Source organism: Trematomus bernacchii, unplaced genomic scaffold (assembly GCF_902827165.1).
Source record: "Trematomus bernacchii unplaced genomic scaffold, fTreBer1.1, whole genome shotgun sequence".
In the NCBI taxonomy this organism is placed as follows: Eukaryota; Metazoa; Chordata; class Actinopteri; order Perciformes; family Nototheniidae; genus Trematomus; species Trematomus bernacchii.
Genome location: NW_022987797.1, coordinates 3,418,817 through 3,439,269, shown reverse-complemented (window position 1 = coordinate 3,439,269; position 20,453 = coordinate 3,418,817). Strand labels below are relative to the sequence as shown.

Sequence of the window (20,453 nt, the reverse complement as noted above, 5' to 3'; positions counted from 1 at the left end):
GTTTGAGTCGTAGAAATATTTGAGCTGGGCACAGAAAACTACTGCCAGTGTTTTCCATCATCAGTCTCTGCTGGACTGCATGCAAAGCACTCGGATAGTAGGGCTGTGCAATTCATCGTATTTTAATCTCGATTACGATTTTGGCTTGCAACGATTATGAAAACAACGTATTCGAAAAAAAACGAGTATTTTGCTGCATTCCCTTTCGCAATGATGCTCTCAATTTGTCTTGCGTTATACATCCTGCCCGCGCGTGCGCTTTCACCCCTCCCTAAAAGCCCTCTCGGCCAGGTTGTGTTGTGACTTGCAGGTCTGTTTAATAAATCCATATCAACAAGTTACAAGGGAAGCTTTAGTTGCCGTGTCTTTATTCTCCGGTCTCTAGCGTACAGTAGGGCTGTGCAATTAATCGTATTTTAATCGCAATTACGATTTTGGCCTGCCACAATTACGAAAACAACATAATCGAAAAAACCGATTATTTTGCTTTGCTAGGTTGCAACATATTTGATCTAATTTGTTTGTATTTATATATGTTTAGTAGCTTGTTGAAGTGCGCTCCAAAATATTTGTTGATCTTGTTTATTGGTATTTATTATTTTGATATTATTTATTTAAATGTAGATATAAATGTATCATTTATTTAATTTATTTTTGTATTGGTTTTTCAGTTGAATTATACGCTCAGGGTAATCAACAGTTAAAAAGATACTGTTCAAATTATTATTTGTATTTAAAAGTTCAATAAATGGATGTTTTCAAAGTCAATGAATAATCGCATTTAATAATCGTGATATCAATTATTGACCAAAATAATCGTGATTATGATTTTTGCCATAATCGCACAGCCCTAGCGTACAGTCAACTTTTACTAACCTCGTCAAGCCGGAGCTTCTAGAGAGTACTGCGTGTAGCAGTATAATTAAACATTACAGGTTGTGAGTGACATTAGTTATCATATTTATATATGTTTAGTAGGTTGTGGAAGTGCGCTCCAAAATATTTGTTTATCTTCTTTATTGGTATTTATTATTTTGATATTATGTATTTAAATGTAGATATAAATGTATAGTTTATTTTTGTATTGGTTTTTCAGTTGAATTATACTTAAAGTTCAGGGTATTCAACTGTTAAAAACATACTGTTCAAATTATTATTTTAATTTGTTTTAAAGTTCAATAAATGGATGTTTTCAAAGCCAATGAATAATCGTGATATCAATATTGACCAGAAATAATCGTGATTATGATTTTTGCCATAACCGCACAGCCCTATCGGATAGATCTGATGTGGATGACTGACTCCTGTGGACCGGCTGCACTTTGTGTGTTTTAGCTTGTGTGTGTGTGTAGGCACACATGATGTTCCTGTGAGCCTTCGTCAAAGAGCTGTGAATTTAGGTCATGTTATGCTGTGGGTTTTTTCCACCTTTTTAATGCGTGTTATTTCTGAGCAGAGATCGTCTGGTCCTGGCAGTTTGATGAGGACTGAAGATGAGTGATTTACTTTATGAAGATAGTGTGCTGTAAACACCTGCTGGGAAACTTAAGTTCAGTTTTCATGACATAAATAATGGTTTCCGGTCCCTGGCATTACAAAGCAATAAACTCCAGGGCCCAGGGTGAAGCTGAACTCTTTTTAAAATTCACAATTTACCATGATTTAAAAAAAACTAAGTGTTGAAGACAATTGAATCAGCTTCAAAGGTCTAGATATTAGGCATAATAGTTGGGGTCTTAAACCTTTTGGCCACACAGCATGTTTCTGTTGTTGTCTGTCAAACAACTGTTCACTTTTCTGATCTATTCACCAGCACAAAACAAGATGACAGTCACCCTAGAAGCTGTGTGGTGCAGCATGTGGGCACAGCGGTGCTTTAAGCTCAAGGTTAAAGTCAGCATGACGATGCTAACATGCTGAAGTTTTGTGGGTAATATGGTTTTAATGTTCCGCATCTTATTTTAGAAGGGATGCATCGGTCAGACATTGGCATCGGCAGATGTTAACCCTATTTACCACCATCGGCACATTAGCAAATAAGGTGTCATGTGATAATAATAAATACCAATAAACAAGATCAACAAATATTTTGGAGCGCACTTCCCCAAGCTATACAAATAAATGAGACCAAAACAAATTAGATCAAATATGTTGCAGTGCACTGTCACAACCTAGCAAAGCAAAATAATAGTTTTTTTCGATTATGTTGTTTTCGTAATTGTGGCAGGCCAAAATCGTAATTGCGATTTAAAATACGATTAATTGCACAGCCCTAGATTCCTTGTTGCCTTATTAAATGGCATACTGTATATCTGAAACATCCGTGCTTCTACAGCCCATCAGTTTAGGTTGTGTTAGGCCCCCGGCTTACAAGTTGTCAAATCCCAACTGTGAATAATGGCTATTTGATTTAGGAACTGGCAAAAAATAAATCTCATTATGGATATGGGGCCTCCTGCTGGGATGATGCAGTTTGAATGACAGAACTGCTGCAGGCGGTAGTGATGAATAAAACAACATTCTGCACAGTGATTGCCGCGCTGATGAAAATGAATGCGTAACAGACCGCTGTGATTTAATGAATGCAGCAGAAACAAATTGTTGGAACGACGCAGTCAGATGGACTCATTAACGACAAGAGTCCTCTTCTAAAAAAAAAAGAAGGTCCCAACCCTTTTGTGGGACAAAAAAGTTCTTAATTGCTAGTGTGCTGTGTAAATAAATCATTTAAAATTAGAACAAAAGACCAGAATTCAACAAACTTTCCGAAGTATACTGCTTTTTAATTCTGACATTTAGCAGCCTAAAGAGACTAGATAAAAGATAACTTTAATCCTTTGAGATAGTGAAGTTTGTAAGGGAACATGTTTACGGGGATTATTTCCTTGAGGTTACTTCAAGAGTGCCTGCTAATCGATAAGCAGAACAGTAATGCAGTGAATCGGTCTCAGTGCTCACTGTGATGGACGATGTTGCTCTGTGGAAGTTATTTGTCACACTGATGAGAACCGCCTCAGCAGAAACCCTGAACTCTGCAGAGAACTGCTACTAAATATCTACAAGTTGTTTTCAATGATCCTCTTAGTCTTAAGCTGGCTACACACCAACCCGATTTTGGGAGTCAGAGGCAGTCGGGCATTCGCGGCGCCCTACTCAGGTTGGTGTGTCCAGCACCGTCGTCTCTTTACGGCACCTTTTCACACCTCCCGCGGCCTCAACATGTTGAATCGGCCGCGGGGGGTCAGAGAAAGTCGGCCCAAGCAATCACTCTGATTGGCTGTTCACACTACGCTGCCTGCTGGTAAGGACAGTTATTGCCACTCGTCGACTGAAGTATTTGCGGTGTGTTCGTAGGCGGGCGGCGTAGCGGGCGGCGTAGCGGGCGGCGTAGCTGACGTAAAAGTCGGGACGCCTTCGGTACGCATTCTTTGGTCTCAGGTGGGTGTGTAGCGGCCTTTAAAGGTAGTCATATTTTCCCTCAAGTATAAATCAGCAATCACTTATGAAATTACTTTTCCCAACCCTTTTATTTTCAATCTAATGTATGTCTTTGACTTTTTAGAGTCGTATTATCTGCCATAAATGACTTTACAGGACCTGTGATTCAATCTCAGTTTTGTTTCTTTTTCTCTTTCTTTGTCTCTCTGTTTTAAAAACATAATGAGATTATATCCAGGATTATCTTGCTTTTGTGTACAGCCCTCGTGAGTAGCTTTTTGGTTGAGGCACCATGTTGAGTGGCTGCAGAGCCTGCTAGTGAGAGAAAAAGCTCTGATTGGCGGTTCAGCTTAAACTCATTTGTGCTGTTGTCACTGGTAACTTTAACGTATGTACTTTACTCCAGCCCTTACTGCTCATTGTGTGCTACTGCTATTTTCCTGAAATAGCGCACGTAGCGTGGACACAAAACTGCCTAAAGATAGACTCCAGCCCTTCTGCCATCTTGCAAAGGATACATTTGTATATTTAAAGTGGACCTATTATGCTATATTGGAAAAATATATTGTAGGGCCATACCTATACAAAACATGTCTGTGAAGTTTTTTTTTCAAAATACCAAACAGATCACCCATTGTAGCCATGCCTCATACTGCTCATACCCCTCTTTTGCAGCCCTGTTTAGAGAAACGCGGATCTTGGGTCCTTAGCTTGAAAAAAAAAAAAGGAGGAGGCGGAGCTAATGCCTCATCAGAATTCTACCGGAGATAAAGTTAAATTCTGCTGTGATAAAATGCCATCCTGTTCTAAACCACATCAAAGATTATTTCTGAAACAGTATGGAGCTCAAATGCTTTTTCTCTTGCGGGTTTATCACAAGGTGAGTTCCTTTTTATATTTCCTGCTTTTTAAACACATGTGCTCTACAGTACAGGTTAGCTCTGAGTGTTAGCGAGGCTTGCTAATGTAAACAAAGACGAGATTACGTCCAAAACACGTCAGGCATTGTTTCTGATAGCAACTTTCTGTGGGTCCGCTGCCAATTTGACGTCAGATCGGCAGCAAATCTGTATCCGCTCGTTGTACCCCTGTTTTTAAAAGATTTGGGTACAGAGGAAAAGAGAGGGTTTTATTTTCTGACGCTGCGTGAGTTCCCCGACGCACCGGGGACACATATTTATGTATAAAATACATCACAAAGTGCATTTAGCATGATAGGTCCCCTTTAAATAATATAAAATCAAAGTACTGGTATGTTAATGACAAAGTCAGTACTTCAGTATTCAAAATATTTGAATTGGAAAGTCTTATGTTGCATCTTTTCTCCTGTATAAAAAATGTGCTTGTTTAATCATACTAGACTTGTGTTTTACATTCTTTGAAACATCTTTCTAGACTGGGAAAGTTAACTTTTTATTTATAGTGAGTGAGAGAAAGTCAAAAGCGATTAGACAACAAGATCAAATACAAAGATCAAAAAGGAAAAACAAAACAGAAGGACAACACACAGCAGATCAGCTCAAACAGTTACACATGAATAAAGTGTGGTTGGCGATCATGCGTCTAAGTTGTGCATAGGTTAACGATGTATCACTCTTCAAAGTGAGCTGATGAATGAACTGAGAAGTGGTGGTGTGTCCTTATACAGCAGTGTTTGAGCTGCAGCCGTCTGCACCCCTCCTTAGGGTCGGTAGTTACACATTAACAGTCGGCTTATTTTTTGCCTAGAATCAAGTTTACCTTCATTCCTGAACTCGGACTGTTCCCAGGTAAATCCCCCCCCACACACTTAAACAAACCTGTCTGACCTTGTGTCGCTGTTACATACAATACAAATATCTGCACTAAAAGGCAAAGGTCCTGTTCATGTAGCGAACAAATTGAAGGTGGAAAACCTCCCCCACAACTTGACTCTGTGTTGATGTACTGCCCTTATAACTAACTATGTCCCTTTTGATGGATTCAACATAGAACATGGTGTAAACAACTCACACTGTGACAATATTTACTCTTAGAGACCCACATAGACCCATTTTTTATCTTTTTGGGCGAACAGGGGAAACTGAAAAAAGGACAATCTGTGACGAAATAAAACCCTTGGTCTGCTACAGTAAAGCACATTGTCTGTAATGAAACAAGTCACACTGTGGTTAAATCACTTATTATTGTATCCATTTGTGATACATTTGGTCTGATGGCAAATGTTGTATTTCTGGAGACTGTCTTCAGGCCCCTCCGTAGGAGTGACCTGCAACGTCTCTAATTGTCTTTAGTTGCACTCCAAGTACTTTCCCTGTCCAGACTAATGCTTGACTGACTGTGATTGATGTTCAGTTACTTCCACATAATAACCTCCACACGGTGATTTAACGCAGTTAACAGCCACTGCCGTGTTTATCTGCTGGTGTGACCCTTTAGCCTGGAGCCGGTTCAGTCGGTGTTATTTGTGTGCATCCTCCGTCACATCCCCTGAAATCAAACACAGGGATAAAGCTGCAGGATTATGGGTTTTCTTTAAGCACAATGATATCGATCAAAATTGAGATTAGAATAATTTATCAAGATTAGTCATATTCTAGAGATAAATATTTGTATTGCATGCAATCATTTAAATAAACAGAGCCCTGCTTTTACTTAAATCTTGCTACATTCCTGCTAAGATCACTTTTTTGGCATCAAAATTAGACTGCATTCCCTAAAGGCATTTTATAATTGAAATTCTATCAAAAACTTTGCTGGATGCTATACAGAGTCGCTGTATGGATGTCTGAGTTGACATACGACAAAGACTGGGATTCAGTAAAGTAGCACTAGCAATATAACTTTTCATGTCCTTCATGCATCAACATGCTGCAATTTGTAGTGTTTTTTCGAGGCCTTATTAAGCTTTTCCTCGAGTGTGTTCTCTAGATTGTTGTGCTAGTAAATGGTCTGCCAAACCTAAAATCCCAACGTTCTTTCACAGGCACTCCCCCACCTGCCTTAAACATCTCAATTGGACTGCTTTGTTTACTTCCATAGCATAATGACATCACTATGTAACAGAGCAGACTGGGCTCTGGTTTCAGACAGAGGGTGAAAAGAGGTGCTGCAGCACAGGCAGTATGAACATTAAAGCATGGAGACATGTCACAGTAGAGGCACAGAATACAAATATGAACCGGAAAATGAGCACAATAGGGCCTCTTTAAACAACTAGAGTTAGTTAGTAACTCATACACTTTTGGAATATGATTTGTTCTTATTTAAATTGTATCGTACCTGTATTTAGCTACATTCAGAAGAATGAATGATGCTCCAATATAAAGGACTAGCTCTTCACTTTCAAACATTTGATTGTTTGTTTTGTTGGTTTGCTCTCTGTTGTAAATGGATCTTCTACTCTGAGCTGCAGCCACAACAGTTTTTCCCAGGCTGCCACTGCACAGGCAAGACACCTCAATGCCCGTGGTTGCTGACTACTAGTTTAGGAAGCACTAGTTTGCAGCCTAGTTTTCATCTATTTCAATTGTTAATATGTCTTATATATTAATTTAATTTATCAGCAAAATTGTTTGACGATACACTAAACAATTAACATGGTAAAAAAGTGAGTGAGTGGTTGGTTGGTTGTTAGAATTAGATGTGTTGGATTCATGTTGATTGCAATTGTATGAAGTTTGTAGTTTTATGGTTTATGTGTGTAAATCGGCGTTATTCTTGTCTATTAAGTACACACAATATATTACTGAAACATTTATTTATTTTTAAGAAGAGAAACTTTCAGGGATAATCCAAATTCTCAAAGTAACGTGGAGCCAATGATGTGTACGCTTTGATGTGCTAATCTGGGGTTTGTATTTAACAAGGAGGTGAAAACCAGCGTCACAAGACCTTCAAGAGCCATTTCTTTTTTCTGTCACCGTGGTTACTCCATGCATTTTCCCTCCTTGCTGTTCCCATGGTGACAACGTGTTTTCTCCTCTCTCTTCCTCTTTCAGTGTCATCCAGGCTCCGTTACCACTACCTGTAGACAAGGTAAGAAACCAAAAGTGTTGTCGCCGTGTGCAAGGTGTTTGTCTGTGTGGAGTGTGTGTGCCTGCTGCTCAGAGGAGTGTGTGTGTGTGTGTTGGGTAGTTTCATACACATGAGTAGCCTTTGCGCACACACTGAGTGGACTAGTCAGCTGATAGAGGAATGCAGGGATTGCTGCCAGTCTCTGCTACCACACACAGTTTTTTTCCCACCGACCGCTCTTTGAGATATTTCTCTTTAAAGCTATTTCAAGTCCAATTGAAATTAAATGGTATTTTTTGTTTGCTACATTATATTTATCTGCCCTGTAAATCACTTGTCCTGTGTTCTCCTTTTGCAGTGGCGCCTGCTACTTTGGCATTCATTTAATGAAATCATTTTCAACTGTCTGTCCAGGGACATGGATCATTCATATTACATACACATATTCAGCATAAATAAGCAGCCAAATCATTGTTCACTCAGCCGAACGCTATACAACACATGAGCCACAGTCAGACTCTGAACAATAATCCACATGGGCAACTGTGAGGTAGTGCAGCTGTCTTCCAATCGGAAGGTTGTGGGTTCGATTCCAGCCACTGCAGTCAACATGTAAATGTATCTTATATACATACTGTATGTGCTGTTTAAGTAAAAGCCCTCTTTAACCTTTTTCTTAACTTAGGACCTTTAGCCATTATGAATCCAAAGTGTGGTGCTTTCCACAAAAAAAATATTATATTCAAAAAGTATTGCATGGTAGAGAAAACTAATGTTTGTTTTCAACAGCTGACTTTACATTTAGCAAACTTCTTTCTGCTGATTTATATGACCGCACAGAGTCCCTTGATCCTCCTTAGCAACAGTTTATTCTCTCTAGCAGTCTCAAATGTACAACCTCTGAAATGTCGTAATTGACAGAATCAAGTATTCAACTAAGCACATACAAACTCACATCTTGTCCTGCACTTTAGCGAGTTGAGAAAGCATCCAAACAAACATTCACTCTCGAAAGAAAATACAGGTTATAAAAAGTTAATAACCTTCTCAGCAGCTGCAACAAAGCTGCCACCATCAAGATAGATTTTGAATGTAAACATTTCTTTTTACAACAGCATGGCACATAATTCACACCATTGTGGTATTGTAGGAGACAGTGCCAGGCTAATTATTGAATTCCAGATAACACAATAGGTGTGTAACACGTTATTTATTGACTCGCCCTGTTGTGTGTGTGTGTGTGTGTGTGTGTGTGCTAACATAATGAAGTGTCTTAATTCAAAGCAGCATGCCCCAGGTCTGAAAAGACAGCACCATATAATTAATCACACACTTAGAAACACGCACCTGCACACACACATTTTTTTTTTAATTTAACATTTAAGTCATGTGAGGAACGTTTCAACATTTCGGGAAATACATTGAGATGTTCAGATGGATATCAATCTTATGTATGTGTGTTAGATACAGTAGCTGGAGTCAGGACGTGCTTAGCTTAGCATAAGCACTGGAAACATAGGGGACTGTTATCCTGGCCCTGTCATAAGTAAAAACAAAACAACTGTTGATACCTCACACTTTGCCTTCATATCCGGACATGCTTGTGTAGGATGTTGTGTGCCGTAACAAATTCTGAATTATTCCTTTAATTAATATTCCAGTAGTTTTATCATTATCCCTACTGTATTTGTGGCACTGTAGGGTAGCTATAAGGCCTCTTACTTTACAGCAGAAGATTTAGCCCTTATCCCTAATGCTGATGAATTATGATCAGAATTCTTAAACACTGAGTGTGTGTGAGATTTGTATACATTCACTTATTTGCTCCCTGGTTTGTGTTACACAGCGGTGCTTTTGACCTCTGTGGGTTTTCTATTTGCCCACCTTCAATTCAAACAATGAACAGCTGAACTCCAGACAGCTGCCAAATATATTACCATGATGTGTGTGTGTGTTTTCCAGGTTGCAGCCAACACTCCCAGTATGTATTCTCAGGAACTGTTCCAGCTCTCCCAGTATCTACAGGTAACCCACTGACACCTACTGGTCTTTCTGTGGAGCTACACTAGAGATAATGAAGCACTAAATGAGTAACTCGTACACGTTTGGTTCATGTTGTAACATGTATTTAGTGTCAGAGAACCAATCATGCAATGTAGAATATGTTCAGTGCGGACAGGAGACAGAGGACAGGAACTCTTGATTAGGAATGACCTAATTATATAAAACAGATCAAACACTTTAGATTTAATAGCAAGTCGGGTACATTGCAGGACAGGAAAATAAACATCAGTGAGGCACAGTAAAGCTCTTAAGCTGAGGAGTGGCCAGGAATATTTACTAAGACTAATGTTACCTCATCTTTTTGAGGTCTTTGATCAAAAACATGATCCCAGCAAACATGTAGAGACTTTGTCATGAAAGAAGCATGATCTCTTAAATTGTCAAATTTTTTTATTGAGCAAAGTTAGTCAACTAAGATTGCATCCCAACTGCTGCCAATAGTGGCCCATATCACATTTTATTAATAATGCGAAGAGCATCAATTACATCAAATCTGATATTTTCCATTCCAAAGAGTAGTCGCAATTGTTTCTTCATATGCACTAATACAATATTATTATTTTGTTTTATTTAGTTTTTATTTAAATGTACCTCTGATTATTTACTTATTTTACTTTTTCTATCTGTACTATTACAATTTCCCCTCAAGGGATTCATATTGTTTTGTTTTCTTCTTTGATCTAAAAACTGAATACAACTTTAAGCCCCATTGTCTTCTCTGTAAATTGCCCTGTTGATTTACTTCCCTTTCAGTAATTGAATTGATCTTATTCAAGTCATTGTTTTCCCACCTCTCTTTCTATTAGGAGGCCTTACACAGAGAGCAGATGTTGGAGCAGAAGCTCGCCACTCTGCAGCGTCTGTTAGCCAACACACAGGAGGCCTCGGAGAGCAGCTGGCAGGTAGGAAACACCTTTTATAGTTTGATCCTTAATGTCATGATACATCCCAACAGCTGAAATTCCAGTAGTTTACACTATCATTTAAGATTATTTTGAAAATGCACACTGTAATTTGCCTTTGCATGAAAGGTTTCTCCATCATTCCCTTTTATCTTAAATTATCTGAACAAATCAAATCTGTGTCCTCCCCAGGCTCTGATTGATGAAGACCGCCTGCTCTCCAGACTGGAGGTGATGGGCAGTCAGCTGCAGGCTTACTCTAAGGTAATAATGTGTCTCTGTAAGAGTATTTAATGATAACACATTCTCCTGCACTAAATGGATCAAAAGTCAATTGAAATGATCATCTATTTATTTATTTAAAAATCCTTCTGCTCTTCTGTCACAGTCCCAGCCGGAGGAAGGGATCCGTAAGGAGCTCCTGGCTCTCCAGGAGGACAAACACAACTACGAAACGACGGCCAAGGAGTCTCTGAGGAGAGTCCTGCAGGAGAAGATCGAGGTGGTCAGGAAGCTGTCAGAGGTGGAGGTAGGTCACACATATACATACTGTATGCAATCTCTATGATGATCATTGGCATTTTTAGTCATTGGACTTTTTTTGTTGCTGCTGTCCTGCAGCGCTCGCTCAGTAACACGGAGGACGAGTGCACCCACCTGAAGGAGATGTCCGAGCGGGGCCAGGAGGAGCTGAGGGAGCTCGCCAACAAGTACAACGCCGCCGTCAACGAGATCAAAGAGCTCACGGAAAAAATTAAGGTACCTGCAGAGGCTGGAATGTATTTATGTTGTTACTCTAAATTATATAGGATATAATCTCCCTGCAATGTTATTCTACTTAACACAATTTGTGTGTGGCGCAGTCATATAGAATGTATCTTCATTCTATTCTTAAACCAAAAACATGGTGTTGGCTACTCTTAGCAAAAAAGTATTCTTTTTAGATATCATGAATTGTAATGGCCAGAAAAGATCAAGGATAATGTTTCTCTATTAGTATTCTCTAAGGCTATGTGCCACACCAATGTCATTTTTGGTGTTAATATTCAGAAATACACCATTTTTAAACTACCAGCTACCAGAGTAAAAATGATCACCGTACATGTATCTTATCATTGCATACTGTAGTCCTTGCTTTGTCTTGTAAAACTGGGTTATGTAAATGTAAAACTCTCCTTTCTCCAGGAGGCGGAGGGCCGGCAGGAGGAGCTGACTCAGCGGGGGGCGACGGAGAAGAGGGAGTTGGAGCTGCGGATCGAGGAGATGGAGGAGAAGGAGCAGGTTCTCCAGGCTCGCATCGAAGCTCTGCAGGCCGACAACGACTTCACCAACGAGAGGCTGGCCGCCCTGCAGGGTACATACGCACACACACACACGCACACGCACACACACACACACACATGCTCACACCCACACTCACACCAACACACATGCAAGCAATCAGAACATTTTGATTTGTTTTTCCTTATTTCCTTAATGAGAATGTTGTCTATTCTCATAATTTTGACTTAAAAATGTATGATTTTGTATTTGATTATTCTAAACATGCATTACACATCCAGGTCTTTTTCTTCTCCTAGCACACACTAGTCTTGTCTTGTCCTAACCTTTAACGTGCATCGTCCGAGCCAATCACTTTGAACTTTAACACAAAAATTACAATAACAACCAGTCGCTGGGTCGGCTCTCGCTTTTGACCAATCACAGGGCTCAGCTGGGGCTTCCTGTCAGTCAACGTTTCTCTCTGCTGTTGTTGTTATTTACAGTGCGGTTAGAACAGCTACAAGAGAAAAGCATAAAAGAAAACAACAGCCTGGGTGAGTGCACATGTCTCTGCTCGGGGACTCGTCATCTCCGCCACCGTTTGTCTCACTAACTTCACTTCCTCTCCCTGCACTAATAACGCATGACAACTTCCTGCATGATGTCCACATCACTTCATTGTGCTCTCTGTTCATCCGTCTCTCTGTCTGTCACAGTGGATGTCTGGCTCTTCTCCTTCTGTTTTGGTCTGGTGGCTTGATGTCCGGCCCACACGTTTCCTCCGACAGTTTAAGGAGACATGTGGTGTAATTAGGGTCCCCATTAGCCCTCAGTATATTTAGTCAATTATATGAAGTCATTTACAGAGAATAACTGTTATTTTTCCCTGAGTAAGATTTAGGAACCAGTAGACCTAGTATAAAATACAAGTAACAGTGCAGTGTTAAAAAAAGAAGTAGGATTGATTTATTAAAAGGCAGCTGCAAACAGAAAAGTCGTGATTTAAAAGAATTGAGAGTTGCAGGATTTGAACCCGAGTCCAACTCGGCAGGAGCTGAGCCCCAGTACACGGGCCACCAGCTCTACCAAATGAGCCAGAGAAGTGTTTTTAAAGTATGTCACTAATCCATCATTTCAACTATGGCCCTTGTGCCAAAGCCTTGTGACCTTTGAATGACAGGATGGTGATGCATGTTTTTAGGCAAGTTGTCTCACGGACACGGTGGCTTTCTTGTTGGGGTTTCTGGATAATCTGGGTTGTTTCCACGGTTGCCAAACTGTCCACTACTTTGTTTTTTCTACCTCTGGGGAAAAAGAGCTTCTGGTCACTGATTGACTTCTTGGTGATTGAATGAAAACACTGAATAAGAATGCTGGAGGTGTCACTGCTCACTTTGCCACTTTGTAAAGGAACTTGCCGTCGTTTCGACTCGGTTGTGAACATGTGTTTTGGCTGGGACAAAATCCTATATATGTGTATATATATATATATATATATATATATATATCTGATCTGGTCACATGACAGATGTGGACATTGTCTCCCACGGACCAGTAGAGGAGGCTGTGGAGGAAAAAAAGAGCCTGCAGACCCCTGAGAGCCAGGAGGAAGACGAGGATGATGATGGGGACACTGACACCGATGATGGTGCATTTGGTGAAGATGAAGATGCTGATGGTAGTCAGTTTAATTATCATAATAATAGGCATCTCAATTTACACAAGACACTGATCTTTAGCAGGTTTTGCTTCATAAAATGTACCTAAACAGTCCGATATAAATCAGCACAATTGGGAAGAAGTTTAAACTAGTTAGTAAAAAACATTGCTATTAAATGAATAAAGACGATACAATTTAGATTTTCTTTCCAAGATGTGGCTTTGTTTACCTTATTGTTTGAGATGATTCCAGATGTATTTATTAATATAACTTGAGCTTATCCATTTATATATCTTTCTATTTTTAAAACAATGATGATAATTATTATTATTTTTTTTAATATATTTATATAATATTTAAGTAAACCAAAACACCATGACCAACATAAAAACCAAGATGCGATTTAAGTAAGGGTTTGGTCCTCCAGACATGTTCGATAAAGACATGAAACCTAGGGGTTCATTTAAAGAAATGCACATGTTCTGCCTGGATAATGTCAGGTGAGTGCACGTAACTCTGTGGGATTGTTGAGTCGATTTCACTTTTTTTAGTTTTTAGATTTCACTTTTTGTTTTGGTGACATCTTGAGTTTCCACTCAGACTCTGGAGTTGTGAGTTGGTCCTGTGATGCAGAAACCTCTCCGTATTGATAATAAAGAGAGGACTGGATTGTTATCATGAAGTCAGGGTTTAACAGTTGGCCCGGTGATTTCCACATTCTGATGGTAATATGTGGAAGTCACTGAGAGACTCGGCTGTCTGTCTGCCTGGCCACGTCCTGTCTGCTGTTACAGTGTTGTGGCATCTGTCCAGAAACACTGTATCTGACTTTTTATTTGTCTGTAAATAGCTGCCGTGTGTGGCTTTGACTTCCTCCTGCTCGGTTGTTTTTCAAGCATCTTTCTGTCCTTGCAGTTATCTATTTCTCTGCTACCCATCTTGTATCCGTCTGTCTTTTCCCATCATGATTTCTGTCTTCAGCTCTTTATTTCTCATCTTCTCCCCAAACAGGGTTGGGTATTTAGAGAGCTTTATTAAGATGTTTTTGATTCTGCTTATCAAATCCAGAATGTAATCAAATATGTATACTCGTGCATTGTCACAATAAAACAGACTTAATATCAAATGAATAAGTAAATAAGGGATGAAGGCTATACAACATGCTGAAACCTTTTCCCGTAGTTTTATCTAATTATTCACTTATATTAGTCAATTAAAATACCAGAGGGAAAACAAGGGGAAACTCAACGTATGTATGGTAGGATGGAGTATACTCATTTTTTGATTTTTTATATTTTACAAAAAAAGTACAAAAAAGAAAATAATAAATATTTTTGAACTTGCAGTTTAAGGAATTAGGACATAGTTAAAACTATAATAGATACAATAATAATCAGAGGGAAATCTGCTTCAATAAACGATGAGTTTTGTGTTATTTACATTTTTGAATAATAAGATTCAATGAAATGTGGCATTGATGAGCAGAGTCTATAAAAACATCTGAACTAAATACCCAGCTCCACTCCTGATAGATATCTTAGTAATGTCAGTGCTCTGTGTTCCTATCAGACAACTGTCATGTTAACAACAGCGGAGGAGACTCGACTAGAATCCAACAGTTGATTGAATGTCCGCGTGAGTACACACGTCCACACCTGCTCTATGCTAAACACACACTCAAACAAATATGGAGAAACACACACGGAAGCACAGATGCTGCCAGAGAAAGAACAAAAATAAAGATAAATGTTTTTTTAAATACTTTATTTAAAAACTCCGATGCTGATTCTCTTGGTTTTTATTTAACTGTCGAAATGAAAAGATACATTTGTGTTTTTTTATTGCAAAAGGTACCTGTGATAGGAAATGCAGTCCGAATGTTATAATGAAAGGGACCCACATGCTTTTGGGGTTTTCCCTCTCCTGTAGTGTTCTAAAGGTTTGTGTGCATGTGGATGGTCTGCAAAGGAGAACATCTCAAAGTTCCATACTCCCCTGCCTCTATTGGACTCCTTTGTTTACTTCAGAAACATAGTGACATCACTATGTAACACTCACTCTTCTATTGGCTAGCACTCACACACATTGTACGCCACAGCTAAAGGGTAGGACATCTTTAAGCGATTGACCAATCACAGCAGAGCCGGCCAGCTAACCAATCAAAATTGAATTATGAAACCTGAAATGTAGAATTATAGGTTCCTGTTAAAGATAGTGAAAATGGGAAAATGTATTTTCTCCTAATGTTTACCTAATATCTCATCATTTGGAGCACAATGGTCATTTTATTAACAACCTTTACACATTTATACATTTTAACCAAAACTTTGTGACAGAGGTCAACTTAACATTTTGGCAGAGAAAGTTTTTCGATGGCTTTATGTTTTAAAATGAATTTTTCCAGAAGTTGTTTTCATCAGTGAACTTCTGCACAATGTTAGTAAAATCTAGAGATGAAGGAACACTGACATCATAGATGTTGAATTATAAAGTGAAACCTCCAGTAGCTCTAATGAATGTGAATATCATTTATTTTATGCTCAAAGCATAGAATAATGACACTCTAAAGTCTCAAGAGCAGCATCTCTCGGGAAACCATGTCCCCATTATTAAGAATAAACATAGCCAGCCCGGTCAAGTTTTCACTTCATCAACATCTGAAGCTTTTTGCAGTTGGTGTTTTATTGAGAGAAGTCTGGAGACATTGCTGTATTTGCCTAGGGTGAAATCATCTTTTCCTTTTTTATGATTCGAGTGAATTTAAAAAAACAGACTTGTACAAATTCTTCAATATGTATATTTTGGTCATTCCCGGCTGAACTGTCTCATTGAACTTCTTGTCTTTGAGTGAAATGTTGTTCTAACAGACTGTTGCTCACTCTGACTGGTTCTCATCTCAATCACTTTTATTTTCTTCTTCTTTAACAGATATTCACACATTGCATATTTAACAAACCTCCTCCTAGTTTCTCTCTTTGTCTTTCTGTTGCCATCCTTCTCTTTTGGTTCTTTCTTTTTTCATGGTCGCTTGTACAGAGAGAGAATCAGTAGATCCATTTAAATATGTAGTCTATGGGGATGTTCCATGGCTTCGTATATTTCTCACATCAGTTGAACTGTTATCTCTTCTTGTCTTTGTTTCTGACCAGCAGTTACATTTGTCATCAGCTGTTAATAACATATGAGTGCTAATGCAACATTACTAGCAGTCCTACATCCTGAAGTTGTAGCTGGTTGCTGTACAACATGTAGAAGTCCTACATCTGCCTCCATGGGTGGTAGAGATGTTCTAAGTGGATGTTATTATAGGCTGAGATGTGTGTTGACATGTGCTCTCTAATTACTGAGGTTGAACTGAATGCTGTTTCACTGAAAACACTGGAAAGAAAGCAGAATTCTCTTCTTTGCAATTAGAAAAGCCAACTTATATGCAGACTGGTGGCTTTCTATGGATCAGGAGGACTTACGTTCAGGAATAACATTTCAGATCAGGCTTGTGGGGTTTGTTTATTGTAGTAGCATCTGATGAAAGAATATCTAGGCATCCTATTTAACTATGTTGAATGATAGTGAAAGGTTTCTAAAAATGTTATTTACTTTAACATGTAGTTGTTAATATCCTGGACCTTTTGCAGTTCTGATGTAGCATTAAAGTACACACATTTGACATAAAGCATACTTTTTCTTGTAATACCTGTGATATACAGGATCAAATAAGTAATTTCAGCACAAAACTATCCAGGCACACATGTCACAGCTTTTTGTTGTTGTATTAGCAGGATGTCAAGTCTATTGGACATTTGAGTTTGGGACATATTTAAAAAGATAGAGGTTGTAATGTGTTGTTTCCTTACTCATTTCAATTGGCTTTATTCACTCATTCTCTTTCTGTTCCTTGTCTTTTCCCTGCAGCAGTCAAACAGCTGAAGGAGGCTGTAAGTTCTTCCATCCACAAACTGGCCAACTTTGATGGTAAGAGCTCAACTAAGTTTAAATATAAAGAACTTTCTGTTAACTAACATTAGAAACCAGAGATCAGACACATCCTTAATCTTATGAGACTGATTTCAAATCGATTCCCACGTGGATTTGTTCTTATGCTTTTATGATTATTTGATGGCAATGGATATTACCCTTCTGTTTTTTACTTCGTTTAGTGTATTATCTGCTTTATGGGTGAGGGGATTTCATATCATTGTTTTGTAAAAATGCTCTCAGACAATTGGTTATGTTGATTGAACAAAAAAAGATTGAAAATTAAACATAACCTTTGAAAAAATGGTGTGTTTGTAGAAGTGATGGATGCCCACCTACAGAACAACCAGTCGGGAGAAGACGACATCCTGGCCAGCCCTGACCGACTCAAAGGTAGATCACACACACACACACACACACACACACACACACACACTCACACACTCACACACACACACACACACACACACACTCACACACTCACACACTCACACACTCACACACTCACACACTCACACTCACACTCACACTCATCTTGCATCATTTACACAGTTTTTGATATACATTTACATATTCTTTAAAAAAGATATTTCTTATTTCTATTCTTCCATACTTTGTAGTATAACGCACATATCTTTACATGGTTATTTATTTAAAAAATAAAGGCAATTGCAACGTAAGCCAATTTCCCCCCAGAGATATTTATGATTTATTGATTGATTGACACCATTTTTGGTTTCGATGCAAACATGCTTCTTAAATGATATTTCGATTTTCACATTTGACAACATGAGGCTTGAAACATCCATAACATCAATATATATTGAAACATATAAAAAAAAGCGATGTGGTGGATTGAATGGTTTACAGCAGGGGTACTCAAATACAAATCTTAAAGGTTCAATAAGACAAAGGTCCGTTTATTACGGTCATTCAAACTGTTAAACAATTGCAACAAGATTCTTAACACGAGGTTGCAAAAACAAAAATAATCTGTATGCAGCAGTTTTCATTGTTATTGTGTCTGTGCTTGATCCCTCAGAGTCGCAGTGTGAGCTGCACAGTTATGAATAAAGGCAGCTGCACCCTCTTTCATTCAGCATTCCCATTATTGCTTTATAAATGTCTCGCCCCCTTGTGTGTCCACTGAGGTTCGTCAGGCCCAACACATCTTCAACAAACTCCCCCTTTATTCCATCACAAAGCTGATTAATCAAATCACCAGCCAGTATTTATGTTCTTCTGGTTGCTGTGGAATCTGAGAGGGGGATTTGCTTGATTTGACCTGTTATTTCCTCTTTTTGTTTGCCTTCATCACTTCAGTCATGCATTCTTTTATTATTTCTGCATCAGAGAATTGCTTCAACACCCATGCCACTCTGAGTGAGGACTCAGTTGCCTTTTCTCGTTGTGACATAGATGTAACAAGGATCCTGCTTGCAGCTTGATATGATGATTTCATCCCATTTATTTGTTTGGTTCTTACCGCTGAATTTTGAGGAAAGGTCGCTTCAAAATAATTGTGTTTTGTTTCATAGTTCCGTTTCAAATTGTGAATTGTGGTGCTCGCTGGAGGGAGGATGAACGCATATTTTTCAGTCCATTCATCTTTGAATTGCCGATTTTCACCGTCGACTTTTCTTTTACTGGTCATCTTTGAATATGCTTCTACTAGCTGCCTGCTGGTGAAACTAGGCTACTAGCTACAGTACAGGTGAAACTAGGCTACTAGCTACAGTACAGGTGAAACTAGGCTACTAGCTACAGTACAGGTGAAACTAGGCTACTAGCTACAGTACAGGTGAAACTAGGCTACTAGCTACAGTACAGGTGAAACTAGGCTACTAGCTACAGTACAGGTGAAACTAGGCTACTAGCTACAGTACAGGTGAAACTAGGCTACTAGCTACAGTACAGGTGAAACTAGGCTACGAGCTACAGTACAGGTGAAACTAGGCTACTAGCTACAGTACAGGTGAAACTAGGCTACTAGCTACAGTTACAGGTGAAACTAGGCTACGAGCTACAGTACAGGTGAAACTAGGCTACTAGCTACAGTACAGGTGAAACTAGGCTACTAGCTACAGTACAGGTGAAACTAGGCTACGAGCTACAGTACAGGTGAAACTAGGCTACTAGCTACAGTACAGGTGAAACTAGGCTACTAGCTACAGTACAGGTGAAACTAGGCTACTAGCTACAGTACAGGTGAAACTAGGCTACTAGCTACAGTACAGGTGAAACTAGGCTACTAGCTACAGTACAGGTGAAAACTAGGCTACTAGCTACAGTACAGGTGAAACTAGGCTACTAGCTACAGTACAGGTGAAACTAGGCTACTAGCTACAGTACAGGTGAAACTAGGCTACTAGCTACAGTACAGGTGAAACTAGGCTACTAGCTACAGTACAGGTGAAACTAGGCTAGTAGCTACAGTACAGGTGAAACTAGGCTACTAGCTACAGTACAGGTGAAACTAGGCTACTAGCTACAGTACAGGTGAAACTAGGCTACTAGCTACAGTACAGGTGAAACTAGGCTACTAGCTACAGTACAGGTGAAACTAGGCTACTAGCTACAGTACAGGTTTAAACTAGGCTACTAGCTACAGTACAGGTGAAACTAGGCTACTAGCTACAGTACAGGTGAAACTAGGCTACTAGCTACAGTACAGGTGAAACTAGGCTACGAGCTACAGTACAGGTGAAACTAGGCTACTAGCTACAGTACAGGTGAAACTAGGCTACTAGCTACAGTACAGGTGAAACTAGGCTAGTAGCTACAGTACAGGTGAAACTAGGCTACTAGCTACAGTACAGGTGAAACTAGGCTACTAGCTACAGTACAGGTGGAAACTAGGCTACTAGCTACAGTACAGGTGAAACTAGGCTACTAGCTACAGTACAGGTGAAACTAGGCTACGAGCTACAGTACAGGTGAAACTAGGCTACTAGCTACAGTACAGGTGAAACTAGGCTACGAGCTACAGTACAGGTGAAACTAGGCTACTAGCTACAGTACAGGTGAAACTAGGCTACGAGCTACAGTTACAGGTGAAACTAGGCTACTAGCTACAGTACAGGTGAAACTAGGCTACTAGCTACAGTACAGGTGAAACTAGGCTACTAGCTACAGTACAGGTGAAACTAGGCTAC

General features: G+C 39.3%; 1 protein-coding gene across 19 annotated transcripts in view; it reads left to right on the top strand.

The window, feature by feature from the left end:
* slmapa (sarcolemma associated protein a) overlaps positions 1–20,453 on the top strand; it is a 75,917-nt gene that overhangs the window by 39,466 nt on the left and 15,998 nt on the right. For 4 of the 19 annotated variants that reach the window (XR_004557488.1, XR_004557487.1, XR_004557501.1 and 1 more), the window contains 12 exons: positions 7,419–7,455; positions 9,397–9,459; positions 10,305–10,400; positions 10,593–10,664; positions 10,789–10,929; positions 11,022–11,159; positions 11,586–11,754; positions 12,167–12,217; positions 13,192–13,341; positions 14,893–14,958; positions 17,236–17,295; positions 17,617–17,691. Coding sequence is in view for 2 of the 19 variants with exons in the window: in XM_034149897.1 (XP_034005788.1) it covers positions 7,419–7,455; positions 9,397–9,459; positions 10,305–10,400; positions 10,593–10,664; positions 10,789–10,929; positions 11,022–11,159; positions 11,586–11,754; positions 12,167–12,217; positions 13,192–13,341; positions 14,893–14,958; positions 17,236–17,295; positions 17,617–17,691 (1,118 nt within the window). In the remaining 17 variants the exon portion in view is untranslated. The remainder of the gene's footprint in view (positions 1–7,418; positions 7,456–9,396; positions 9,460–10,304; positions 10,401–10,592; positions 10,665–10,788; positions 10,930–11,021; positions 11,160–11,585; positions 11,755–12,166; positions 12,218–13,191; positions 13,342–14,892; positions 14,959–17,235; positions 17,296–17,616; positions 17,692–20,453) is intronic. The other 15 variants (XR_004557499.1, XM_034149898.1, XR_004557491.1 and 12 more) reach the window with 14 other exon arrangements.